Source organism: Rattus norvegicus, chromosome 3 (assembly GCF_021556685.1).
Source record: "Rattus norvegicus strain SHRSP/BbbUtx chromosome 3, alternate assembly SHRSP_T2T, whole genome shotgun sequence".
Taxonomy (NCBI): Eukaryota; Metazoa; Chordata; class Mammalia; order Rodentia; family Muridae; genus Rattus; species Rattus norvegicus.
The window spans coordinates 57,407,741-57,434,108 of NC_141536.1; the positions used below are offsets into that span (position 1 = coordinate 57,407,741).

The 26,368-nt window shown below is 41.6% G+C and overlaps 1 protein-coding gene across 5 annotated transcripts; it reads left to right on the forward strand.

Moving 5' to 3' along the window:
- Window positions 1-48: 48 nt before the first annotated feature.
- Scrn3 (secernin 3) lies at window positions 49-24,591 on the forward strand. 5 transcript variants are annotated; one of them, XM_087652484.1, is made up of 9 exons: window positions 49-96; window positions 2,785-2,945; window positions 4,755-4,936; window positions 5,674-5,870; window positions 8,593-8,802; window positions 16,770-16,932; window positions 17,967-18,141; window positions 20,237-20,389; window positions 22,663-24,591. In XM_087652484.1, exons 2-8 carry the CDS (start codon window positions 2,787-2,789, stop codon window positions 20,339-20,341), a joined length of 1,191 nt encoding a protein of 396 aa, XP_087508610.1. In that variant the 5' UTR covers window positions 49-96; window positions 2,785-2,786; the 3' UTR covers window positions 20,342-20,389; window positions 22,663-24,591.
- Window positions 24,592-26,368: the final 1,777 nt, after the last annotated feature.

The following is a 26,368-nucleotide window of genomic DNA, read 5'->3' on the forward strand; positions in this document are numbered from 1 at the left end:
ACTTCCGTAGATTAGCGTTAGGGGCCGCCCCTCCTGCTCTCTTCCGGTAGTTGCTTCTCGTCGCTGTTACCCGGCGTCCGCGCGTGCGCAGCAGAGGTAAGCTCAGGCGTCCGCTCTGCGCGTCGTTCGCACTCTGCAGGGTCGCGAGCGGCGGTGGGCTCTAGGGCGCCAGCATCGTTCTGAGCGCAGACGTCCCGAACAAGCGAGGTCTTGAAGTTCGAGCCCAGCACTTTCTGGCAACGTCGACTCCAGTTGCAAAATTTTTCTTTTGCGGCGCTGTTCCTATGTAGATAATGGAGATAGTTTTACGCCAACCGTAGGACGTTTGTGAGATTAGTGTTACCAAAAGCACGGGAATAGACTGAACCGAGGCTCTTCCTTTCCAATTACTGTTATTGTTTAATAATTGTTATTATTACTATGTATCTTTGATACGTGGTCTCGCCATATAGCGTTGGCTGTCCTTGACCTAACAGATCTGCCTGTCTTTCCCTCCCCAGTGCTGGGATTAAAGGCCTGCGCCAATACACGCCTGCATTTGCCTCCCCAGTGCTGTAATTAAAGGCCAATACACTCAGCTTCCTTGGGTTATTTCTAGCTATGTGGAAATGTTCAGCAAAAATCGTGAATGATAAGAACCCGTTAGGGCCAAGTGCTTTCTTCCCTGAGCGCTGGTTTCTTAGTTGTTGCCGCCATCCCAGTTCGTGTAGGCAAGGGCATAGTCCACCGGTCTCTAGCGAGGATAAGAACACGCCAAATTACAACAGATGACAGCTTTCGTTTGGGAGTTGGCGGTGTTCCAGGAGTTTTATCGTGTGTTATTTGTGACTCAAAAGAAAAACAGTGGTACCTCTTCCCATCTTTGAGATGGAGAAGACTCTTCACTTATTGTGTGATAGACTTGTTTCTTGAGTCATTTTGTTCATTTTGAAACATAGGGTAGCCTTAAACTCTAGTTCATTCTGCTGAGTGCTGAGATTACAGTGTGCTACCATATCCTGCTTTGTTTTGCTTTCAATAAAACATTTACTGTGTTTATATTTTTTTATTTTTCTTAAATAGTTAGAATGCTCCTCTATAAAACTGTGCTACAAATTGTTTCTTCTTGTTTGTTTTTCAAGACAGGGTTTCTCTGTGCAGCCCTGGGTGTCACTCTGTAGGTCAAAGATCTGCCTGCCTCTGCTTCCCAAGTTCTGGGATCAAAGGTGTGCACCACCATCCCCAGCAAGATTTGGTTCTTATAAAAGAAGGGAACTGGGTTAGAGAGCTCAGTGGTTAAGATAGCTCATTACTTTTCCCAAAGACTTCAGTTCAATTCCTAATACACAGGTGTGCTTGCACAATGCCTCACAACCTCTAACTCCAGGTCCAGGGCGTTTGAGGCCCACTTCTGACCTTCCAGGGCATCCCTATTCTTAGTAAACAGACATAAACTATACATACACATAAATAGTAAAAGTAAATCTTTAAAAGATAAATAAAAGAAGGAAACTAAAACTATGTCTGTTCTGAAAGCAAAATAAAAATAGGGGATCTTGAATGGTTCTACAAACTGGAATTTAAGATTTTCCAGATCACAGATGAAGAGAATTTGTATGTCAGTTCTACAGTCAGGATTTTTAAGTTATAAACATGAATTTCCTGAAAATATTATAAAGTTGGGGTTTTGTTTGTTTTTTGTTTTGTTTTGTTTTGCTTTTGAGACACTACTCCTGGCTGTCCCGGAACACAGGGCTAGCCTCAAACTCAGGGATCCACCTGCCTCTGCCCCCAGCAGTGAGAATCTCATTGACATCTTTGTTGTATTTCTCCAAAGTACTGGGTCTGCTTCAGAATTTCTGTCTTGAACCCCAGGACAGAGTCAGGGCCAATGGAGAGAGGAGACCCAGACCAGATCTTTCCACAGCCCAAAGGAATGAAGTGGGGAGAGGTGCCCGAGAAAGCCTGTCACAGATGGCAGGTCACCAGCATCTGATAGAGTAATAAAGGGACTGACTCAGTGTGTACAGGGAAAAAAATTCTGTCTTTTCAATATTATAGTATCTATGTACATTTTTCCTCCTCTGAAGCAATATTGGGAACATTTGTTTGTTTACATAAGTTCCTTTTTGGTTTTTTTGGGGGGGTTGTTTGTTTGATTTTGGTTTTGTCATTGTTGGTTATGTTTGGGGGAAGGGCAGGGTTTCTCTATGTAGCCCTGGCTGTTCCTAGCACCTAGCACTTTGTAGACCAGGCTGGCCTCCAGCTCAAAGAGATTCACTGCCTCTGCCTCCGAACACCCGGGGTTAAAGGTGTGTACCACCACCACCCAACCTTTACACAATTTTCAATAGAAAAACTAACAAGAGGTCCTCCAGCTCTCAGGGGGCTAGTAAGGGGCCTCATGCATACACAAAGACATGAACAGCTGTGGGCATAGTGAGAGGAATGGGGAGGATTCAAGAGAGAGGTTTATAGGGAACCTTGACCATAGACTACAAGAAAGTGGCTCTTACTGCCATGTTATCAAGAAGTACATGGTTAGTTGCTAAATCACAGTCTATCTTTTATAGTTTCTGTTATTTACTTGTTTAAGACAGGTCTTACTGTATTCACTTGGCTGCCCTGGAATGCGCAGAAAGAATATGATATGTAAAACGTCATTATATAAAACGTCATTATACTCCCTCCTTAGGTATATCCCTCGGTCACAAAGAAAAGCTCTTTGTTTTATGTGTACTTGAAAGTGTTTCCTCTTTTTATTTTGTAACCTGTATGTGCTTTCACTTTTTTTTTTTTTTAAAGAAATGCAGCCCTATTCCTGTGACACGTTTGTGGCATTACCTCCAGCAACAGTTGGAAATAGGGTTATTTTTGGAAAAAATTCAGACAGACTCTTTGATGAAGTACAAGAAGTAATTTACTTTCCAGCTGCAGTTCATAGTGATCTGGAAAAACGTCTCAAGGTAGGTGAAATACATGTTGTGCTAGCAATTATCTATTGCTTAAAATATTCAGGGACAGTTTTATTGTCTATGTATGCTTGTGCACCACATGTGTGTGCCTGGTGCCCAAGGACGCCAGGACAGGGTGTTGGATCTTCTGGAAGGACAGTTACAGACAGTGGTGAGCTGTCATGTGGGTGCTAGGAATGAGCCCTGGTCCTGTACAAGAGCAGCAAGTGTTCGTAACCACTGAGAATTTTCTCCAGCCCCATAAATGGTTATTTCTTTCATTAGCTACCAATTGACAGAAGACCACTGAAGTTAAAATTCAAGAATTTAAGGTTGAAAATGGTTTGAATAAAAAATGGACTTCTGGTCTTTTATTTCAACAATTTAGAGGAAGCTGCTAAAATAATAAAACTTGTCTCTTTGATCAAGTATTTGAATACTTTCTACATGTTAGATATGATAAGGAGTTTTCAAATAAGTTATTAAAACCTGGGCAACATCATACCGAAGCTAAGAATATACAAATGGATGCAACTAACCTCAGGATAACATAGGGTGGTTTAAATGCTGGACTTAGGAGTAGTGGCTGGGGCAGCGGAGAAGGAACATCTAGTCAGATTAAAGAGTGGGGATGGAGAGTTGGCTCTGTGGTTAAAAGCACTTGTGGCTCTTTCAGAGGACCCAGGTTTGAGTCTCAGCACATCTATATGGTGGTGGTTCACTACCATCCGTAACTCCAGTTGCATGAGATCCAATGCTCGCTTCTGTCTTCTGCACATATATGCACAGAAATACGTGCATATAAACTACTCATAAAGTAAATAAATAAATATCTCAAAAGTTAGGTAGAGCTGGGGTTTCCATTGACAGATCAAAAGGATTCTTCTTGAAATAGATTAGAAAAATTATTCCAGATGTTATTAATAACAGGTTTTTGTTTCTTTTTCTATAGTGCTGGGGGATCAAACTTACGGCCTCCTGTATGTTAGGCACACATTCTAGCAACTGAGCTACATTTTCAGGCCCACAGATAAGTTTTACAGCTCACCCAAAAGATTTATTAGGGACCTAATACATACATCTTATATGTTTTCCTCACCTCTTATATGCACATTAAATCAAATGTCCTCTAACATTTTTATTTAAAGTCTATTTACATGGAACTTAAAGGTTACATTATGTTCCATTGTAAGGAACTTTTTGGATTCTTGATGTTCTAACACTGATATACATATACGTATAAAAATATAAGACCTTTTGTGTTCTATATCTGTATGTTTAAATCTAGCCCGTCATGATGTCTCAGAGGTCACTGACACCAGAAATGTGGGCCCCCAGCCATTCTCATCTGACTGAAGGTCTCACGAACCTATAATGCATAATGTCACCAGTCAGGACATGCTAGACATTGAACTTGAGGACTGCTTTCTTGCTCTTCAACTCATATTAATCATTCTCCCTGAAACAATTTGAAGATTAGTAACCATCACTCCTAAGCTTCCAAAGCAGCTCTGTTCATCTTCATTTGGGCCTTACTATTTAATATTTTCTGTATCTTAGTTAATGGGGAAGTCTTTGTTTTTTGAATGAAGATCCGTCTTGATTCGTAACTGACCTGTCTTAGCAGGGTATAATAGGACACACTCAGAAAGTAGTTAAATGATAAGTGCTTTAGAGTCAACTCTGCATGAGTTTATTATTGAAAACTTCAATGTAGCTCCATTCCCTACCGCCACTGTGATCGTCCCTTCCAACGGTGTTTTCAGTCCTGGGATTTGGCACCGTTTCATTTTTGGTTGTATATGACTTTTCTTTTTACAGTGTACTTATATAGAAGTCGATCAGGTTCCTGAAACATATGCTGTTGTTCTTAGTCGCCCAGCTTGGCTGTGGGGGGCAGAAATGGGTGCCAATGAGCATGGAGTCTGCATTGGGAATGAGGCTATCTGGGGAAGAGAAGATATTTCTAAGGAGGAGGCACTTCTGGGCATGGACCTTGTCAGGTAATGGTTATGCTGCTTCCTCACTGTGGACGGTATAAGAAATGGTAAAGCCCCCATCCATTTTCACACCAGCATAGAACTTCATGGCTCTCAAATGTCACTCATTAGTCTGAGCGCATGGCTCCATCTACACAATCCTCACTGCCAAGCATGAGAACGGAGTTTCATCTCCAGTGCTCACGTGCATCTGCAACAAGCCCAGCGTTGGGGAAGCAGAAGCACGCCGGCTCCTGGGCTCGCTGGTTAGCTACTCTAGCTTAATGGGTAAGTTCCAGTTCACTGAGAGACTCTGTCTTGTAAAATAAGGTGGGGCGCAGTTGAGGAGGCTACATGCATGTTACACGCATGCATACTCTCAGGTGCACACCCACATGAACACCTGTGTGTACCACACGAACACCAACAACCCATGCACATCTCTGACTGGGAGAGGAGTCAAATTAGAAGTTATAATTCTTCAGAATTGCCTGAATTATTTTATTATATGACTGATTAATTACAAAGAAATATCTCAGTCTTAGAAATAAAAATTACTTTGCAATAAGTTGCCAACATGGAACTTGACTTCAAAAATGTTTTAATTGACTTGAAATGCCTTTAGAAGTAAGACTTTATTTTACCTGTTAACTTGCATTGTCTTACTTTGAGTATAGTTAATACAGTGTTTTTTGAATAGGGAGTTTAGATGAGTAAAGGAAATGATTTTTAATCTGAGAGCTTCAATATTTTTATTTTAGGCTCGGCCTTGAAAGAGCTGATACAGCTGAAAAAGCTCTCAACGTCATTGTTGACTTATTAGGAAAATATGGCCAAGGTGGAAACTGTGCAGAGGGTGAAGAATTCAGCTATTATAACAGTTTCCTGATAGCTGACAGGAATGAAGCCTGGATTCTGGAGACTTCAGGGAAGTTCTGGGCAGCAGAGAAAGTCCAAGGTATGAACAACTATTTGCAATTTGGTTTATTTAATTATGTAATTAATGAAATCTACAGGTAACTGTAGGTAATGCATTCACTTGCCTTGGAGATTTATAATCCATTGCTTTAAAGGATAAACGGTGGGGCAAGGTTTGAATTAGAAAGAACAGAAAGGGAACAAGAACCATGATGAGCATTCTTTTTTTTTTTTTTTTTAAGAATTATTTATTGTATGTATGTGAGAACACTCTCACTGTCTTCAGACACACCAGAAGAGGGCATCACATCCCATTACAGATGGTTGTGAGCCACCATGTGGTTGCTGGGATTTGAACTCAGGTCCTCTGGAAGAGCAGCCAGTTCTCTTAACCGCTGAGCCATCTCTCCAGCCCCATGTGAGCATTCTTACAGAAATTACCAGGTAGCATTACCTCCACAGCAGCTTGTGGCTACTTAGAGCACGGTGGTACTGGGTTTTTTGGTTTTTTTCCCTCCCTTTTTAACCACTCCTTGTTATTTCTTTGTTTTCTAACGTTGGACTGAATTCCAGAATTGTATCACGTGTAAGTATAGAGGTAAAGAAAGGGAGTTTGACTGGGATGGGTGGCCTGGGGTCAGTGTTTAGAACTGGTTGGCATTGAGTAAATGCAGTTTGATTGCTTTAGAATTGATTTCTCCGGGTGATTTATTTGTGGTCACATATTCCTCTTATTTCCTCTTGTGTGTGTTTCTTTGTGATGCGTGTGCATGTATGTATGTGGGGGAGGCATGCAGGAGCACCGTGTACAAGGTGGAGGACAGCCTGTGGTGGCTCATGGTGCCTGCTGTTCACTGCCCCTGCGTGTCCTCGACTGTCTGATCCACGTGCTCCTGGGGATTTTCTACCATTGCATTCCGTCTCACCACAGAAGCTCCGAGACTGTAGACACTACCGTCATCCCTGGCTTTACCTGAGTCCTGGGGATTTGAAGTCACATAATCCATTAAGCTTTCTCTGCAGCCAGTCCTCTTTTTTTTTTTTTTTTTTTTTGGTTCTTTTTTTTGGAGCTGGGGACCGAACCCAGGGCCTTGCGCTTCCTAGGCAAGCGCTCTACCACTGAGCTAAATCCCCAACCCCAGCCAGTCCTCTTAATTCCAAGTGAAGAACTTTAGAGAGAGAAAGTAACTTAGTGTGCAGAGTGAGAGTGTTCCTTCCCTTTTCCTTGTTCTGCACAGCCTTGTGTGGAACCATAATCACATGCTTCTTGTGCACTGACAGCTTGAATCTCCTAGTTCCAAAGGAGATAAGAGATACCTATAAAAATACTAGCGGAGGTTAGCCCGTTTGGTGATGTGCTTGTTTGGCACACACAAGTCCTGGTTTAATCACCAGCAGTGTGTAAAACTGAGACCAGTGGCACACAGCTGCAACCCCACCCTCTGGGAGGGAGCAGAAGAACAAGATCATTGCTTCACACAGAGCTTGAGTCCAGCCTTAGCCTCAGGAGAACCTGCCTCAATTAATTGGTTAATTAACTGGGTGAATGATGTGGACGCAAGGGTACTGTGAACATTAAAGGAAGGAAAGTCATTGTGAGCTTCTCTGAAGGAGTTCAAAGGACTTCACGGGGAGCCTGTGCTGGAAGATTTGAGCATTACCTTTCAAAATAGGTTATTGCCAGTTATTTCTTATGGGCTTTAGAAATACTTTTTTATATTTTAAGTTTGACATTTTCTATGTATTAATAAAATTTATAAAAAATTTAATCCATTTTATTACTACACTGATTAGCTTGGTTATATCAATGACCACTTTTTGTTTTATCAAACATGCTACCCGTAAGGCAAAGGAATATAAATACTGTTGGAAAAAGTCTTACCTGGTCATGCAAAATGACTGCCTTCCTGGGTGTGATCATCCCGTTGAGATAACCTTGCTAGTGCTTTCTTGTCCTTTTCCTAAATGATCTCAAGAACTAGATCGTGGTTTGGACTATCTCCCACCCAGAAATGATACATTTCTGATAGATCGCTAATCACCTGCATCTGGGTATTGAGCAGTGTGTGTGTGTGTGTGTGTGTGTGTGTGTGTGTGTGCACGTGCGTTGGTGTGCATGCATGTGCACTGATGAGTCGTTAGGACTGGGAGATGCAGGGCTCTGGTATGAAAGGGTAAATGATGGATGGTCCAAGGATTCTTTTCCTTTTTTTTTTTTTTTTTTTTTCCGGAGCTGGGGACCGAACCCAGGGCCTTGTGCTTGCTAGGCAAGCGCTCTACCACTGAGCTAAATCCCTAACCCCAAGATTTTATTTATTTATTATATATAAGTACACTGTAGCTGTCTTCAGACACATCAGAAGAGGACATCAGATCTCTTTACAGATGGTTGTGAGCCACCATGTGGTTGCTGGGAATTGAACTCAGTACTTCTGGAAGAGCAGTCAGTGCTCTTAACCCCTGAGCCATCTCTCCAGCAAGGATTCTTTTCCTTAACACTATCAATGCCAATGTTTCTGTTGTGATAATATTCTACAGTTTTTATAACGTGATGGGCAGAAACTGAGTGAAGTATCTCCCTGGACTATTATTTCATATAAATGCATCTGAGTCTCCAGCTATCTCAGAGCTAGGTCTCCATTTCAATTGTTTAGAATCTGCAGTAGATGCACATGGCCAAACCTCCGTTGAGGTGGTGATGTAGAGATAGACCCTCTGTGTTAAAGGTGGCTTCTCTCCTCCTTTTCATCCTTTGCAAATAGGAGTTCGTAATATTTCCAATCAGTTTTCCATAACAACCAAGATTGACCGGGAGCATCCAGACATGAGGAACTATGCTAAGCAGAGGGGCTGGTGGGATGGCAAAGAGGAGTTCGATTTTGCTGCAGCGTATTCTTACACTGACACGGCCACAATGATGACTTCACCAAGCAGATACTGCCAGGGCTACAAGCTTCTGAATAAACACAAAGGTAAGTTTTAGCATTTAAATAACATTTAAACATTGAATTTTGTGCAGCTATAATGTGGAAATGATCTCATACCTAGTAAAGATATGGTTTAAATAAAGCAAAGTGTTAGGATAGTACAAGCTATTTTTTGATATGTGTAAAGTATTAAACCATTGTAGGAAAATACCGATTCCTTTTGAGAGTCAAGTTCCTATTCTCAATCCTCAAGAAACTTTCTATTTTTTTAAAATTTGAATTAGATGAATGAATACATACATACATACATACATACATACATACATACATACATACATACAAATTTGAACTAGACTTACTATATATATAGCCCTGACTGGCCTAGTATTCACCGCGTGGACCAGGCTGGCCTTGAACTCATAAAGATCTGCCTGCCTCTGTTTCCCTAGTGCTGGGACTAAAGGCATACACTACCACACCTAGCTAAACTGTTACTTCTCTAATTACCTTTTAACAGTAGTATTTTTATTTGTATGTTTTATCCTTTTCGTTTGTGTGTGTCTTTGTATATGCACACATCCATGTTTAGGTGGCATGATTGTGTATTTGGAGGCCTGAGGTTTGATGTTTAATATCTTCCTTAGTTGCTCTCCCCCTGAGTTTTGAGTCAGTCTCTCACTGTACCTGGAGCTTACTGTTTCAGTGAGGGAAGCTGGCCAGCAAGCTCCTGAGACCCTGTGTCTGCACCCCAGCACTGGGTTTAAAGCTGTGAGCTCCCACCTCTGGCTTTTATTTGAGTTTGGGGATCCAAACTCAAAGCTCACAGCAAGTGCTCTCCCAGTGAACCATTTCCCAAGCCCATGTTTCTATTGCTATGAAGAGACACCATGATCAAGGCAACCCTTATAAAAGAGGGCATTTATTTATTTATTTGCCTACAGTTGCAGAGGGTCAGCCCATTATCATCATGGTGAGAGCATAACAGCATGCAGCCAGGCATGGTGCTGGAGAAGTAGTTGAGAGCTTCATTGTAATCCCCAGGTAGCAAGCAGAGAAAGACAAACAGAAACAGAGACAGAGAGAGGGGTAGAGAAAGAGAGAGAAAAGAGACAGAGAGACAGACACACCTTGGGAACCTGAAAGCCCACTCCCATTGCCACATCTCCTCCAACAAGGTCACACTTGATCCTTTCCGAAGAGGATTGTCATAGGCCACCCCTGTGGAAAGGTTGGTTGACTCCCACAGAGCTCTCCAGCCACAGGTTAAGAACCACCGGTCTAGCTGAATCAGTCTCTAAACATGGGGTGCAGAACAAGACAGGAAGATACTTGATGTTGACCTCTGACCTCCATCTGTGTGCACACGTGTACTGATGCTTCTGCACAGGCACCCGCCCTCACAGAGTTGGAGATCGGCAGTACGTAATTAATACATAATAGTGTGAGGACTCACCATTTGGGAGGCACAAACGAGTTCAGTATCGGTCTGGGCTGTGTAGGAAGACTGTCTCAGAAAACACGATAGAAGCAAAACCATAATCCCAAGGTGGAGGATAACCAGACAGAAGGAAGACAACCACATAGAATGGTATAAATTAATAAGCTATTACATTGAAATAATTGTCCTATTTAACTGTAAGATAACCAGATGGCAGGCCTGAAATGCATGCCTGAATATAGTAGTGGGCGCATGAGACACAGACTTCATTTTTTTCAAGTGTGATGTACGGTTCATCCAGTGTTCAATGCTTTGCCGAAAGAATAAGTGTCTTTCCGATAGTTCCCATATGAAATTGTCTGCTGGCGTATTATGCTTAAATTTTTTTCTCTAGATAAGGAGCCTACTTCCTTTCTTTCCATCTGTCCCTAGCTGATGGCTATTAAGTGTGCTGCATATATCAAATTGTGTCTATGTGCGTGCGTGCATTCTGAGTAACCAGTTTAAATTGCTGTGAAATTGCACCCTGTGTTTTACATTTACTTTGCTGAACTTGCCACTGCGGTCCTGGTACTTATTCAATGCTTGCTAGTGGATTACTTACAGCTGTCCTACTCAAGTGATCATGTAAATCCTCCTTTCATTCTGAGAATTGTAGGTTTCCAATCCTGAAAACATTCTTATAATACTTGTATTATCACGGTGTTATAGTTCTGACATTGTTTTTTATTAAAACTTGCCATTTATAGGAATTTAGACCTGAATCGTTTTAAATCTCACTAGATGTTGAAGCTTTGTGCCTGATAGGTAGGTGTGAATGGTAGGGTTTTGCTTTATTGTTGAGTTTAATATCAGGGGCTCAGTGTAGATGTAGCCCTCTATTCTCCTCAGTATTATTCGAGATTTACTGAAAGATAAGCTCCTCCAACAAGTTATCTGTAAATTCAGCAAAGTATTTTTTGACTTTGAATTATGCGACACCATGAAGGAACTATGTAAGAGAATATATATGTGTGTGAGAATATATACATACATACATGCATACATATATACACACACACATATATATCAAATCTGTTGCCATTAATATTGGTAGCTTGTATCTTTAACAGCAGCACTCTAGATTCTTTCCATATGAAAGTTAAATTCCTTTTTCATTGAAGCATCAAAAGATCATAATTTGGGTACAGACTTGCTGTGAACTTCTCTTGTGAACCTCATATTAAAGAAGAGGAGAGGGAGAGTCTCACCTTTTAGATTGTCTTTGTGAGTTAATCCAGGGGCTGGTGTATAGTACATATACTATTTTATAATATGCTTCCAGTCCCAATTGTTGTAGGGCTCTGTAAGGAAAGAAAAACCTGTAGTTGGCCAATCATAGGTAAATGAAAGTTATTTGTTTCTTTAGAAATAATTTTAGGGCAATTAACATTTCCACATAAGATATCCTAGTGTATATAATGGCGGAAATTATATTTTATTTTTCTTGATTCTTTAAAAATGTAATTAAAATATAATTTCATAGCTCGATGGTGGGGTCTATAGACCAAGTTCCAGGATAACAAAGGCTACACAGAAAACACTCTATCTTGAAAACAAGCAAAGAAACAAAATATATATATTTATAATTTTATTATTTGTCTCCTGTCCATCCTGTGTATGGCCACCTCTTCCTTCCAAGTTTATGGGCTCCTCTTTAACTGTTGTTGTTAGCACGTACACGTAAATAAAATCTACATAAAAACACAGCCCTCTGAGCTCCTTCACTGTCACCTGCATGTCTGTGTCTCTAGTACAGAGCACTTAGTATGGGAAAACTAGATGGGCTCATTCCCAGGGAAGGAAGGTTTAGTCCCATCCCATCCCCATCCCCATCCCCACAACCCACCACCCACCCTTTTCTCTTCAGCTCTATGCGATGTCAGCATTCACTGGAATTGCTCAGCTCGTGTTTAGGCAGCCATGTTGTTGATATTTCACAGGTATACAGTTTCCCTGATACAGATAAAGGACACAGTCTCACAGCAGTTTCTTGGTCCTCTGACTTACAATCTTTTCTCCCCTTTTATGATAGTCCCTGAGTCCATTGCCTCACCAGCCGTGTGTGTGTGTGTGTGTGTGTGTGTGTGTGTGTGTGTGTGTGTGTAGGTGTAGGTGTGTGTGTGTGTAGATGTGTGTGTGTGTAGGTGTGTGTGTGTGTGTAGGTGTGTGTGTGTAGGTGTGTGTGTGTAGGTGTGTGTATGTGTGTGTGTAGTTGGCTAGATTTACAGTAGCAGGCATGACTCCCCTCCTGCTGAGTAGGCTTTGAGTCTAACTAGACAGCGGTTCGTTAATTGCCACTGTTGCACTTTCAGGGATGTCTATGCTGGTCATAGTGGTTCACAGCATCCTGGCTGGGTAGGACTTTGAGTGCTTTGCTCCCTTAACAACTTGCTTGGACCCTGTGGTACTCTGAGAACTAGTCCTCAGGGAGGACGCTTTTGAGTTGGTTCCAGCTCAAATCTGCTGACTCCTATGTCCAAAATGTGTGTTGTCTTTGGCATTAGGAACTTGATTTTCAACTTCTGGGAGGCAGATCAATGCCGGCAGCAATAAACCATGTTATTTTGGGAATCTCGTAATGCTCTGACAAACAACTTGAAAGGCCTCTCATACCTGCTACCGGTATAAGCTTTTGGTTAGATAGTCTGTGGCTCTTGAGAGGATGTTTTACATTAATTTAAAGCTATTCTTGTTAAAGATCAACCATGTCTGCCACTGTTACTAAGAAACCAGTACTACTTTAGGGTAACAGGAGGCTGACATAGCTGGTAAATGAGAGGCAGAGTGGTGGAATGGGGAAAGCTTACCCCTGGCTGTAAAGAAATAACTGGCATCAGACTGCTCTCCTTCTAAGAGTAACTCTAAGATCTGAGAAGGAAGGCCCACTGCTTGAAGGCATGGACCCACACCCCAAACAGCTCTTAATGAAAGCGGTTAAGAGACCGTTCTAATACTGTGGATAGGCCTTTCTTCCTTTTCCTGTTCAGCCTTTCATTTTGAAAAGTGAATCCAGGACTCTGTACCTCCTAAACACTGAGATACATCCCTAACAAAGAACCCGACTTTCTGTGTTACAATTGGTTCTTAAAGAGTTTCAGATCTAAAGCTCTTATGAAACACAGCATGATTAAGCAGACAGTAATTGTTAAGGCCATTAAAAGCAAACCAGAGAGCCTACACGTTCCATAGGCCTTAGGACAGCTTTATTTGAGGATCAGCTGAGAGGCAGGAGTAGAAAGTGGTCCAATTGAGATCCCAGAATTCTGCAGTCGTCACAGGAGAGAATGAACAGAGCAGATCCGTCTCAGCTGAGTGAAAGTATGTCCCTGCATTTTACTTATTTCCATAAGCTCATCAAATCCTCTGTGTAAGAAAACAAACCCCCGTGCAAAAACAAACAAGACAGAATTCAAATTTGGGGGCTGGAGAGATGGCTCAGGGGTTAAGAGCACTGACTGCTCTTCCAGAGGTCCTGAGTTCAAATCCCAGCAACCACATGGTGGCTCACAACCATCTGTAATGAGATCTGATGCCCTCTTCTGGTGTGTCTAAGACAGTGACGGTGTACTTTTATATGTTAAATAAATCTTTAAAAATAAATAAGGAAAAGAGTACTGGCTGTTCTTCCAGAGGTCCTGAGCTCAGTTCCCAGTACCCATGCTCACCACCATCTGTCACTGTAGTTCCAGGGATCCAGAGTCCTCTTTTGGTGTGCAGATATTCATAAAGAGAGAACATCCATATATACAAAATATATAAATAAAAAATCTAAAAAAATAAAACTCCACGTGGAGCTTTCACAGCTTTCCATTTGCCGTACTCAGCATTCCGTCAGGAGTCATCTGGGGTTGGCACCTCGGTTACAGTACTTGCTGTGTAAGCATGGAGACCCAAGTTCAGATCCATGTCGGGTGAGCATGATGGCCTGTCTGGAATGCCAGCCTTGAATGCAGAGGCTCAATCCCCAGGACATGCTGACCTGTGACACAGCCATATTGGTGAGCTCTGGGCTTGCCTAAGAGGCTCTTCAGTTCACAGGGTGGAGGAGTGGTCAGCGGTGGTTCTAGACATCAGCCTCATGACTCTACTTGGATGCATAAACATGTGCACCAGCACGTGTAATCACATGTAGAATGTGTATAATCACATGATAGTGGAGAAGAGGAAAGTATTAGTTTTGCCACCATGTAGGACTAAATGACTGAAAACCAAGAGGAAAAGAAGTGAACATTAGAAACCAGTCCTCAGGCTATCCACTTACTAACTTTATCAGAAACAGAATGAATGTTAAAATTACTTTAAAAGTATTTAACAACAAAAAATATGTTGGAGAGAATTAGATGAAGGAAACAGATCTGGAACAGACATGGTAGTACAGTCAACCATCTCAGCATGGAGGGCAAGAGAATAGCCACAGGTTCAAGGCCTTCTTGTCTACTTACTGAGTCTAGGTCAGCAGGGTAACATAGTGAGACTCAAAGGGAATTAAAAAAAAGAGAGGAAGAGAAAATGGAGAATTTAATCCATGAACTAGGGAACCAAGTGGAAATGATAGAGCAGGAAAAAATATATCTGAAGCTAAGCCCATCAGATTTAACAAAGAGAGAAGAAAAAGAACGTGAAAAGTCAATAGAAAATATAGAAAGGGGCAGGGATCCAGAGTAGATGAGCTCATGGGTGTGTTCTCAGCAGGAAGGGAGACAGAAGGGAAGAGCAGTATTTGAAGGATACTGGGTGAGAATTTCTCCTAAGTAATAAAAGCCATCAAAGCCACAAAGCGTCGGTATAAGTCACAAGGAAGATAGTAACTAGTCACATCACCATAATATTTCAGAGGACAGACAGAAAAATCTGTAAAGCACCTAGAGACAATATTCACAGAATATAAACACGACAGCTCATTTTCAGCAGAAAGGAGGGAGCCCAGAGACTGGACAGTGACATCCTTAAGGTGCAAAAAACTACTAATGGGGGTTGCACCTTTGTGAAAATTGCCTCCAAACACAGACTCAAAATAAAACTGACAGATTTCATCACTCACCACTAGCGACTTAAAATATTAAGGGACATTCTTTAGGCAAAAAATAAATAAATCTCAGACAAGTGTGGTATTGCATGCATAGAGTCACAGTTACTAGAACATTGAGGCAGGAGGATTGTGAGTTTGAGAACTGGTCTGGGTAACTTAGTAAAACCCTGCCTCAATATTTAAAAAAAAAAAAAGAAGGAAGGAAGGAAGTGAAAGGAAGGAAAGAAGAAAGGAAGAAGGGGGAAGGAAGGAGTGTGTATAGAGTGTGGTTTGGTGGCAGAACACCTGTTAGTGTGACCCCCATGGTGTTATCCTTGTACCAGTAGAGGGAGAAGTGACAAAAAGGAGGGGAGACAGAAGAAAGTGGGGCAGGATGGTCCCAGATAGAAGCATGGTATGCAGGACTAGGTGAAGAGCAAGAGAAGCAGGAAGTGCATTTAAAATAATACTTTATGTTCTGTGGCCACAGTGGCAGTGCTCACAATCAGTCATGCATGGATACTGTGTGGTCATGTGACTACAGTTCCCACAGTTGAGTGGCAGAATTGTAGAGAGACTAGGGCAGGTCTGTGGTGCCTCCCCATCTCCTCCCCCTCCCCCAGGTTGACTTTTTAATCAAGGATCGACCTGTGACAGCTTTGCTAAGATGTCCTTGAGTGAACGGCAGTTAGGGTTACCTATACCAAATCTGCCTTTTCTTCTGCTAAGCTCAGCCTCAGACTTTTATCAATCTTGAGATATATTGATTATCTCCTAATTCTCCACCGTTTCTCACAGGCATTTTTTCCTGAAGTGCTTTTACATGGTAGTGCTTATCTGAACCATAGCTCCCTGGAGACTGAGGAAGTTATGGATGGTTGGGTCCTCTGGAAGAGCACCAGGTGGGACTGGAGAGATGACTCAGAGGTTTGAGAGCACCAACTGCTCTTCCAGAGGTCCTGAGTTCAAATTCTAGCAACCACCTGGTAGCTCACAACCATCTGTAGGGATCTGGGACCCTCTTCTGGCCTGTAGGCATATATGCAGGTGCAACACTGTGTACATAATAAATAAATAAGCAAACAAATAAATGTTTTTTTTTAAAAAGAGAAATAAATAAATAGATTTTTGTTGTTGTTGTTGTTGTTTTTAAAGAGCAAGAGCAGCAGGTGCTCTTAACCACTGAGCTCTCTCTCCAGGCCCCCAAATAGGTTCCATAGCTTTCGTCATGTTCCCCACACTGACTTTTTACTTAGTTGATAAATAGTCTTTGCTCCTGCTAGGTAGATATGGGGCCACAGGAGCATGCATGACTAATGTGCTATTTGATTTTGTGGCTGATATAAATGTGAGTGGAGACCTGGGTCGGTAATGAGCACACAGGTCACCTTTTGCCCTCCCCCTCTGGGTGACCGGAGAATCAACACCGATATGTTTCACTGTATCTTATTAACAGAGAACAAGGCTTATGCTTGTAAAATATATGCATTGTTTGTTTTATGGGTTTTCAAATGATTTCCCCAGGAAACATAACTTATGAAACGATGGTGGAAATTCTTCGCGACAGACCCAGTGGCATCAACATGAAGGGAGAATTCCTGACCACCGCAAGCATGGTTTCCATTTTACCACAGGATCCCAGCCTTCCCTGCATTCACCTCCTTACAGGGACTCCACACCCTGAGAGGTAAAGTCTCCCAACACTGTGACCACCGAGAGGTCACGGCTGGGGTACAATCATTAGTGTGTAGGTGATTTTTGTCAATACAATTTTTATAAGCAATCATGTCTTTGTAAAGCTTTATTTATTTTAAGTTGTGCGTGTGTGGCATGAATGTGCAGAGACCTGGGCATTGGCTTACCCAGAGCTGGGTAACAGGGTTGGGAGCTGCCCAAGGTGGCCACTGGGAATTGAATGCAAGTCTTCTGCTAGAGTACTACTGAGTCATCTCTCAGTTCCTCGGTGTACATCATTATTGCATAAATAAGGCTATAACTTTTAATATGTTGTCTGTTTCGACTCTGATTTGCAGTTTCTCTGAGCGTATAACTGTTGTCATTTTTATGAGACAGAAAGGCTCATGGGTTCTTGTGTGTGGCTATTCTTTTCCCCACAAGCACTTAACCACTTTTCCACTGACTTCAGACTGTATAGCATTCAGTGACAATGACAGTGAACAGCTTAAGTGATCCTATACCAGATACACTTATATACGGCATTCAGAAAACATACATGCACACTTTAAAATATTATCAGTTCTAGCTCAGCGTCCTTAGGCCTTCCACAGAGTGTCTTGATTTAAGTCATTAGTATCTGTTAACAATTTAATGTATGTTACATTAGGAACAATTTTATCTTTATTCTTCTCCAGCATTACAGTCTTTCATATTATTAATATGGTGCTGGCTTTTTACATTAAGTTATAACCACTGTCTGGGACACTTAGGATTGCTTTTACCCTGGCAAATGACAAACTTCTGATAGTCTGAGTGTGCTGGGCCAACTGGCGGGTCTTTGGGAATACGGAGCTAAGTAAAGCATTGTCTTCTTGCCTAAATGCACAAGGTTGATAAGCCTGAGAGTAACTAGTGTGGTGGGAACCAATCACAATATAGACATTATTATTAGATGCCTCAATTAGAAGAACTCTACAAAGACAACGTAATTACTAATTTTTTTATATTTGGACGTGCAAATTCATCAAAGACCCTTTCTTCTAGGTCTATTTTTAAGCCTTTCATATTTGTACCACATGTTTCGCCACTGTTGGATACAAAATCACCAACATTTGAACTTGAGAGGCCCGTGGCAAAGAAGCCATATGTCAAGCCCGACAGAAGACACCTACTCTACCAAAACCATCAACAGGCCTTGGAAATGATAAGTAACCATAAGGTATGGTCAGGTCGTAGTGTTTGTTGTATCAGTAAGAATAGTCTAGGGTGTAATTTAATTCTTATTTTGAATTGTGGAGTGTTAGCTTTCTTTTTGTCCTTCATGTAAATAGGGTTAGAAACAGTTACTCTCAGACTCATGGGGCAATGTAGCTTTTCCTTTGGTTAAGAGTATGAGCCAGGGGCTGGAGGGATGGCTCAGAGGTTAAGAGCACTGACTGTTCTTCTGGAGGTCCTGAGTTCAATTCCCAGCAGCCACATGTTGGCTCACAACCTTCTGGAAAGGGATCCGATGCCCTCTTTTGGTGTGTCTGAAGATAACAATAGAGTACTCATAAATAAAAGAATAAATTTTAAAAAAGCACTCTTTAAAAAAAACAAAAAGCACTGTTTAAAAAAAAAGAGAGTGTGTGAGCCAGTGTGGTAGCACACACCATCTTTAATCCCAGCACTTGGAAGTCAGCGCAGGTGGATCTCTGAGTTCAAGGACAGCCTGGTCTACAAAGTGAGTTCAAGGACAGCCTGGTCTACAAAGTGAGTTCTAGGACACCCAGGCTACACAGAGAAAGCCTGTCTTGGAAAACTAATTAAAAAAAAAAAAGAGTATATATGAATGGGCCTTTAGTCCTAGCACTTGGGAGGCAGAAGCAGGTGGGTCTCTGTGATTTGGAGGCCAGCATGGTCTACAGAGAGAGACCCTGTCTTGAAAAACAAAAACAGAGTAAGTATGTTGACTCCTTTAGAAAAATTTAAAATTTTGAATATAGTAACAATAGCTAACAATTACTGACAGTTATTATGTATAGTTTTATATGTCTTATTTAATCTTTATAGCCACTTTATAATGAAGGTATTAATATTATTATTTATTATTCTGATAAAGATTCTGAGGTCAGGGGAAGTTGCTTAATTTGCCCAGTAAACATTCCACACAAAATACTACAGTCTCTGAAGGGCACTAACCTGGTCTTTTTATATAATGTTCTTTTTTTTTTTTTTGGTTCTTTTTTTTTTTTTTTTTTTGGTTCTTTTTTTCGGAGCTGGGGACCGAACCCAGGGCCTTGCGCTTCCTAGGTAAGCGCTCTACCACTGAGCTAAATCCCCAGCCCCTTATATAATGTTCTTAATCCCACAGCCCCACAGTAGAATCACGGTGATGTCAGGGGCTGGAGGTCAGTGGGAGCTTGGGGGCAGATCTAAGTCTCCAGACCCCAGTACTGCCAACAAGCAGACAGAACTAGAAAAAGCAATCAAGACTCTGTAGACTTGAAATAAGGAGCTGAGGTTTTTGTTTGAGCTTTGGCTTACAGTTTTGAGACAGGATCTCATTGTATATTCCTGACTAGCCCAGAATTTGCAGTGTAGACCAGGCTGACCTTGAACTCACGGGGATCCACTTGCCTCTGCCTGAGTGCTGAGATTAAGGGTGTGTGCTACCTTGCCTAGCTAGGTGTTGGTTTTGTTTTAATTGTTGTTATTATAAAAATAATAGATCCTCATTATTTTAAAACTTGAAGCAATTTAGAAAAGCAATATATCACTTGAAATAGCATCTCCAGAAATAGACATGAATTTATTTTGTGGAACAGATTGAAAGATAAATTTTTTAAAAAGGATTATTTATTTAACGTAGCTGTCTTCAGACACACCAGAAGAGGACATCGAATCTCATTACAGATGGTTGTGAGCCACCATGTGGTTGCTGGGAATTGAACTCAGGACCTCTGAAAGAGTAGCCAGTGTTCTTAACCACTGAGTCATCCCTCTATCCCCCAGAAAATAACTTAATATTATACCTCTTTACTTCCCTAACATTTTCCCCAACTCTAGAGATAGGAAAACAAACAAACCTCCCATAGATTAGAAGGAAATGGAAGAGCTGTGAAAGGGTAGGCATCAATCACTCCCTATAAGCAGGCCAGCCATCTTGTGTGCTTCTCCCCTATCCCTACCACCTGTTGACTGTCCTTCCCACCACTGTCCCCAGCCCTCTTTGTACTTTCTGAGACAAAGGCTCCTCAAGTTGCCCAGACTGGTCTTGAAGTCAGTCTGTAACCCAAGCAGTGCTTGACTTTAAGATCCTCCTGCCCTGACAGCTGAAACTCGAGGCCTTCTGGTCCTGGTCCTGTTCTCCTTGGCAATACTTGCAGGAGCCCCAGTCTGGTGCCCTGGGCCACCTCCACACACCTCACTGCTCATGACAACATTCAAGTGCTCATAGCCTTTGCCCTAGAGACTGCTCCAAGGAGGTAGGTTTTATGGCAGTATTAAATATTTGGTAAACTAAATTGAATTGATTTAAAAGCTATTACTGGTTTAGACTCTAATGAACATTATGGAGTGACATTCTAACGCAATGGAAGATAGTAGAATTTGAAGGAAATGTCATGGAGCTGGGGTCTACTTCTGCCTCTCTAAATAACTATTTCTACACTTTAAGGAGAATCACTTCTGTGATAGTTTTACCTTTCATGCCTTGATTACTAGTGTGGCTGGAAATCTTCTATGCTTACTGTCATATTTTCTCCTCAGTGACTTAGTGATTTGTTTTTCCTTAGCTTATTTCTCAATTGATTTCGAGTCCATCTTTTGTTTTTCCTCATGAGGCAATAATACAAATATTAACCCCCCCACACACACACACACGAATACATACACACATATTTATATGTCTAAAGACAGGTTCTTTCTGTGTTGCCTAAGTTGTACTCCCACTCTTGAATTTAGGTGGTCCTCATGTCTCAGCTTCCAACTACGAAGACTACAGTTGGATGCCACTGTTCTAGCTTATGTCACTTTTTTTTTTTTTTTTTTTTTTGGTTCTTTTTTTCGGAGCTGGGGACCGAACCCAGGGCCTTGCGCTTCCTAGGTAAGCGCTCTACCACTGAGCTAAATCCCCAGCCCCCACATTTTTTAATGTCAACTGAAATTAAGTATCTATGTCAAAAATGTTTTTTGTAGTCAGTTGTATTTTTTGTTTTCTTAAGGCATCTTGATTTCATTCTTCAAAACACTTGCTCTGCCTCATAACAAATAATTTATCTATATTTTTCTCTTGGTTATATATAGTTTTTAAATGTTTACTAATTTTGTGTATATATATGGGGCATATATCTGCCTCTCTCTCTCTCTCTCTCTCTCTCTCTCTCTGTGTGTGTGTGTGTGTGTGTGTGTGTGTGTGTGTGTGTGTGTGTGTAGTGTGTGTGTGAAGCCAGAGGACAGTTTTCAGGAGGTGGTTCTCTCCTTTGACCATGTTGGTCCTGGGGATAGAACTCAGGCTTGGTAGAAAGCACCTTTACCCACTGAGCCATCTCACTGTCCCACATATGTGTACTTTAAAAAATATTTCATTCCCCAGGACTGCTGAAATGGCTCAGCAGGTAAAGGCACCTACCACCAAGACTGATGATTTGACTCATGGTCAAATGAGGAAACCTGCTCCTCCAAGCTGTCCTCTGACTTCCAAAGTATGGAGTCACACTCATACCCACACACATGCACACAAATAAATAAATAAAATTTAACAACATTTAGTTCTCTAATCTGTCCTGAATCTATTTTATATGTCAGGCAGGCAGGAATTCTGAGTTTGTTTCCAAAAAAGGTAATCAATTACTTAAATATTGTTTATTAAAAAGTTATTTCCCCCTTATTGTTACAAAATACAGTGCTTCCTGGGGCAGGGGGACTGTATGCAACTTCATTTTGGGAATCACTGTCTGTGGTACTCTGCCCCAGAATTGTTCAGAAGTTCTAAATGGTGCTTGTTTGAACAGTGTTTTTTCTTTCCTCTAGATTCAAAAGTTGATGATAACTTTTCAACTATTAAAAATGATTCCTTTTTAGGTTGGAAATGTGATAGACCCTTTGCCTAGCATTTTCAAGGTCCTGGGTTCAATGCCCAGCAGCACACGTAGAAAAATGCTTCTTTCTGAGTCCTGGACACACCCCCCACTCCCTTGAAACAAGAAGAAAATGTCCTTATTGCTTTCCCCCTTGAACATTACCATTTTGTTTCCTTAGTGCAAAGGGCATTCATTTATTTACTGTCCTGTTTTCTCAGTGCTAGGGGTTGAACGTGGGTCCTCAATCACGCTCGGCTAACAGTCTGCTACTAAGATGGGCTCCAGGCCCATCCCCTTATTTGATGCAATTGGCTTTAAATATACAGGCTCTAAATCCTCAAAAGCATCTCATCCTTGATTTCCAGCATATTTCTTCATACTTAATCAAAGCAATTTTTCAGTTGTTCTGTTCTAAACTTTTCTTTATTGGTACCATGTGATTGTTCTTGCATTTTTGGCTAAAATAACTATTTTGGTATTTCTGCATTAACTGAATCTAGAGCAATGATCTTTTTCTCAAAGAAAACAATTCCTTTCCTTTCATTTTATTTCTTTTATCTCTATTTCATTCCTTTTGCATCTACAGAATAGGATAGTAACTAAATCAGTAGAAACCAGAATGAACAAACTTGCCAGTGGATTGGATTTTGCATATTGACTTTTATTATTGTCTTTAGGAAAAAGGCAAGACAATATTGGACAACGTGAGGAAGCTGGAAAAAGAAGTGTTTGAAGAGATAGAATCAATCCTTCAAAACAGACATCTTGACATGGATAAAACTGTTAATCTCTTTCCTCAATATGTAAGAGATGAAATTAAAATTTATCAGCCAAATATTAGTTCTTAATGATCATTTAAGTGGCCAGAAACCTTCCTCACTGCCCTGGATATGATACTTCTTTAAGGAGACCTGACTGTTCCCTCAGTATCCTGTGGTATTCTGGCTGCTAAGACCACAGTATTAGCTTCGGTTGGATAAAGCCTGAAACATAAGCATGACGCATGTCTGTGCTATCATTATGTATTATAAAGAAAGCTCAGGGTTTTTCCTAAGCAATGGACAGTATGTCAAGTGCATTTTTTGTGCTTTAGGCAAATATTGACCAGCTTCAACAGATGTCCAGATTTACGCTGTTTGACACTGCCACACATTCTGCAGAAGCCCTTTCATTAAACTCAAAAGTGACCTTTGTCAAGACTTGGCTGAGTGGCAAACTTACAGCTCCAACTGTTTGGCCTTTTCTCTCCCTCATCCCCTCAGAAGCCATCATTCTGTTTGTTATCTGGGTCATTGTATCTTACAGTAGGTCTGTTGGGACTGGCTTCTTCAGCACACAGCTCTCATCATGCCTCTCTATGCCACGGCTGCCCTTCCTTCTTAACTCGAACAGCGCTTTCAGATGGCTGTGTCACCACTGAAGAGCCTTCTGGGTGCTTCCAAATTTTGGCAATTGCGAGTAAACATCCATGTGCAAGTTGCTGTGCAGTTCTAAGCATTCGACCCGTTTTGGATGGAACTGAGGTATTGCAGACCCTAGGGTGCGAGTGAGAAACTGCCACGCTCTTCTACACCCTGCAGCGGCACTGTTCCGTGTCCTGGTCAGTGTGTTGGGATTTGGTCGTTCTGAGTGCAGCTTCTCACCTATGTAGGTGACAGGGATAGAGGCGATGGCTTTGCACTTTGTTTTTCAGTGGATCTGTAACTCCAATCAGCATAAGACGCTGAGGTTTTCTCCATTTTCCATCTGTTCACCTTCTCTGATGAGTTGTGGAGATCTTGGCCCATTCTTTAATCAGGTTTTTATTTATTTATCTTACTAAGGAGCCTAAACTTTTTTCTTTAATTTAAAACTTTTATTTTATTGTATATGCGTGTTTTGCCTCCATGTACAAAGCACATGCCTGGTGCCCTCAGAGCGTGTGAACTCCTCTTGTACTGGAGTTACAGATGGCTATGAGCCATCATGTGGGTGCCAGGCACCAAACCTAGATCCTGAGCCATCGCTCCAGCCCCTCCCACCACTCATGTCTAAACCTCTTTGAATCTCATTGTTCTTCAGGTAAAGTCGCAGTCCTTACAGACGCCAACAATAGATGCTTGCTTACCTGCTTGTGCCTCCCTTTCATAGAAGTAGTTCATTTTAGTCTTAGAACTTGCTAACAATCGAGTTCCCTAGGCGTTTTCCTCCCATATAATCAAGATCATATGTGGCTCCGAATCTGTCATGCATTTAATTATCTATCTCATAAGAGAATAGAGAAGTTCCACGAAAGCCCACTGTTCAGTATCATAGTTGGATGCTTTGATATTATATAATATTTGCTAAATGAACATTCAGATGAAAAGAATTTATACAGACGTGTAAGGTTGAGTAAATTAGCTAATTTATCTGTGTAACTTAGTAGCCATGGAAGTTTCCAACCCAGAAAATACAAGGATTATATGGATATGTGAGTTAACTTGTACAGATTTTCACTGCGGTAGACGCAGTGTGGATACTCATGTTGGTAATTAATGCCTTGGAGTGTGTTTTAGAAATTTTAATGTTTTCTTAAATTTCAACTGTTGTGAAAATAAAAAGTAATAAACTCATTTTACAGAAAATTGGTTTGTTTGATCTTTGATAAAATATGTTTCTATAGTAAGCTCCAAAACACGTCCTTAAAAATAGTTATACAGAATGAAATTTTGGAAGTAGGGTTTCTTTCTGTAAAAATGGTTTATTAGTTTTTTTGTTGTTTGTTTTTGTGTTTTTGGGACAGGGTTTCTCTTGGCTGTCCTAGAACTTGCTCTGTAGACCAGGTTGGCCTCAGATTAAAGGCATGTGCCACCACTGGCTACTTCTAAACAGTACTTTACAAAATACTTTTACAACGCTGGGCCACGCCTTTAATTCCAGCACTTAGAAGGCTGAGGCAGGTGGATCTCTGAGTTTGAGGCCAGCCTGGTCTACGGTGTTAGTTCCAGGACAGCCAGGGCTACACAGAGAAACCCTGGAACAAAACTGAATCTATTTCTTCAGGTTTTTATCAAAGTGATCGTGGAAATTTAAAGCCCATCTTTCCTGAAGAACGATAACATCTTAGGAGCGTGGGCTGGGCTTCCAGCACTGCCCATCACCTGATTATGTGTGCCCATTTTTAAAAAGTACTTATAAAAAGTTATTTACTGACCACGGCCTGCTTCCTCCAAACTCTGCAGAACCAGGTCATGAGATCACTCCAGGAAACTCACTTAAAGCTCTGTCCTGACTGCAGAGTGTTCTGGGACTGAAACCTAGCAGAATCATCAGCAATCCAGCAATTGATGGCAGCTGATGCAAAGTTCCACAGCCAAACAGTAGGCAGAACTTAGGGGGTCCTGTGGAGGAGGAAGAGGGAGGGGGAGAGGGAGGGAAGGAGGAGGGGAAGGAGGAAGAAGGGGAGGAAGAAGAAACCAGAGGGGTCGGGGACATCATGAGAACAGAATCAACTGACCAGGACTTATGGGGGTTATCGGAGATCAGGGAGCCTATAGGGCTCTACATTTGTGTTATGGTTAAATAGCTTGGGGTTCTTGTGGGAGCAGGGGCTGTTTCTGACTCTTGCCTACTTGTGGGATAAGACTTAGATTTTTCAAAACCTACTTTAACTAGGGTTCTTAAACACTTCAACCTCCCTTCTAGGCCAGCAACCAAAGGTAGCAGGAAAGAAACTTAATAGGAAAAGGGGGTTGTGGACTTGTTTAGAAGTAGTTCTTTGTTGTCAGAACATCAGCAGTTCAGTCCAATAGCAAACACCCAACAGTAACCGGTAGTAACAGCTCGATCCAACAGAAACCTGGAGGCCTCATCAAATTGGCAAGAGTCAGTGGAGTGGTAAGAATCAGTTGGAGTACCATGAGAAGTTCTTTGGTGTGCTTCTGTGAAGTGAAGACCAGCAGAGACCAGTGAAAACCAGTGAAACGCTGCGCAGCCATTGAAGACGGCACAGCAATGCAAGAGCGTCCTTTCACTGTGGGATTCTACGCATACTCTCTTCCAAACATTACGTGCCCTTTCAAACATCCTCTCACAAGACAGCTTTCCAGACATCATGTGACACAACTGAGTTTCCTAAGAAGCCAGAACTCTCCACTTCAGTGGGACCCCTTTCCTCCTACTGGGTTGCTTGTCCAGCCCTGATATGATGGTATGTGCCTAATCTCATTGTAGCTTGTTAAGCCCCATTTTGTTGATGTCCCTGGGAGGCCTGCTTTTTTCTGAGGGGAACCAGAGGGGGTGTGGATCTGGGGAGGAAGGGAGGGGTGATTGGGGAAACTGCAGTCAGGGTGGAATATATGAGATAAGAATGGGAAAGTGGACGGCGGGGGGTGGGGGGGGGAACGACACAATCAGGTCTAG

Excerpts from the sequence above, each read along its gene's own strand:
- Scrn3 (XM_087652483.1), top strand. The coding sequence starts at position 2,787 with ATGCAGCCCTATTCCTGTGACACGTTTGTGGCATTACCTCCAGCAACA. Across the intron at positions 4,937-5,673 it reads CTGGGCATGGACCTTGTCAG|GCTCGGCCTTGAAAGAGCTG; the intron begins GTAATGGTTATG and ends TTTTTATTTTAG. Across the intron at positions 16,933-17,966 it reads GGGACTCCACACCCTGAGAG|GTCTATTTTTAAGCCTTTCA; the intron begins GTAAAGTCTCCC and ends CCTTTCTTCTAG.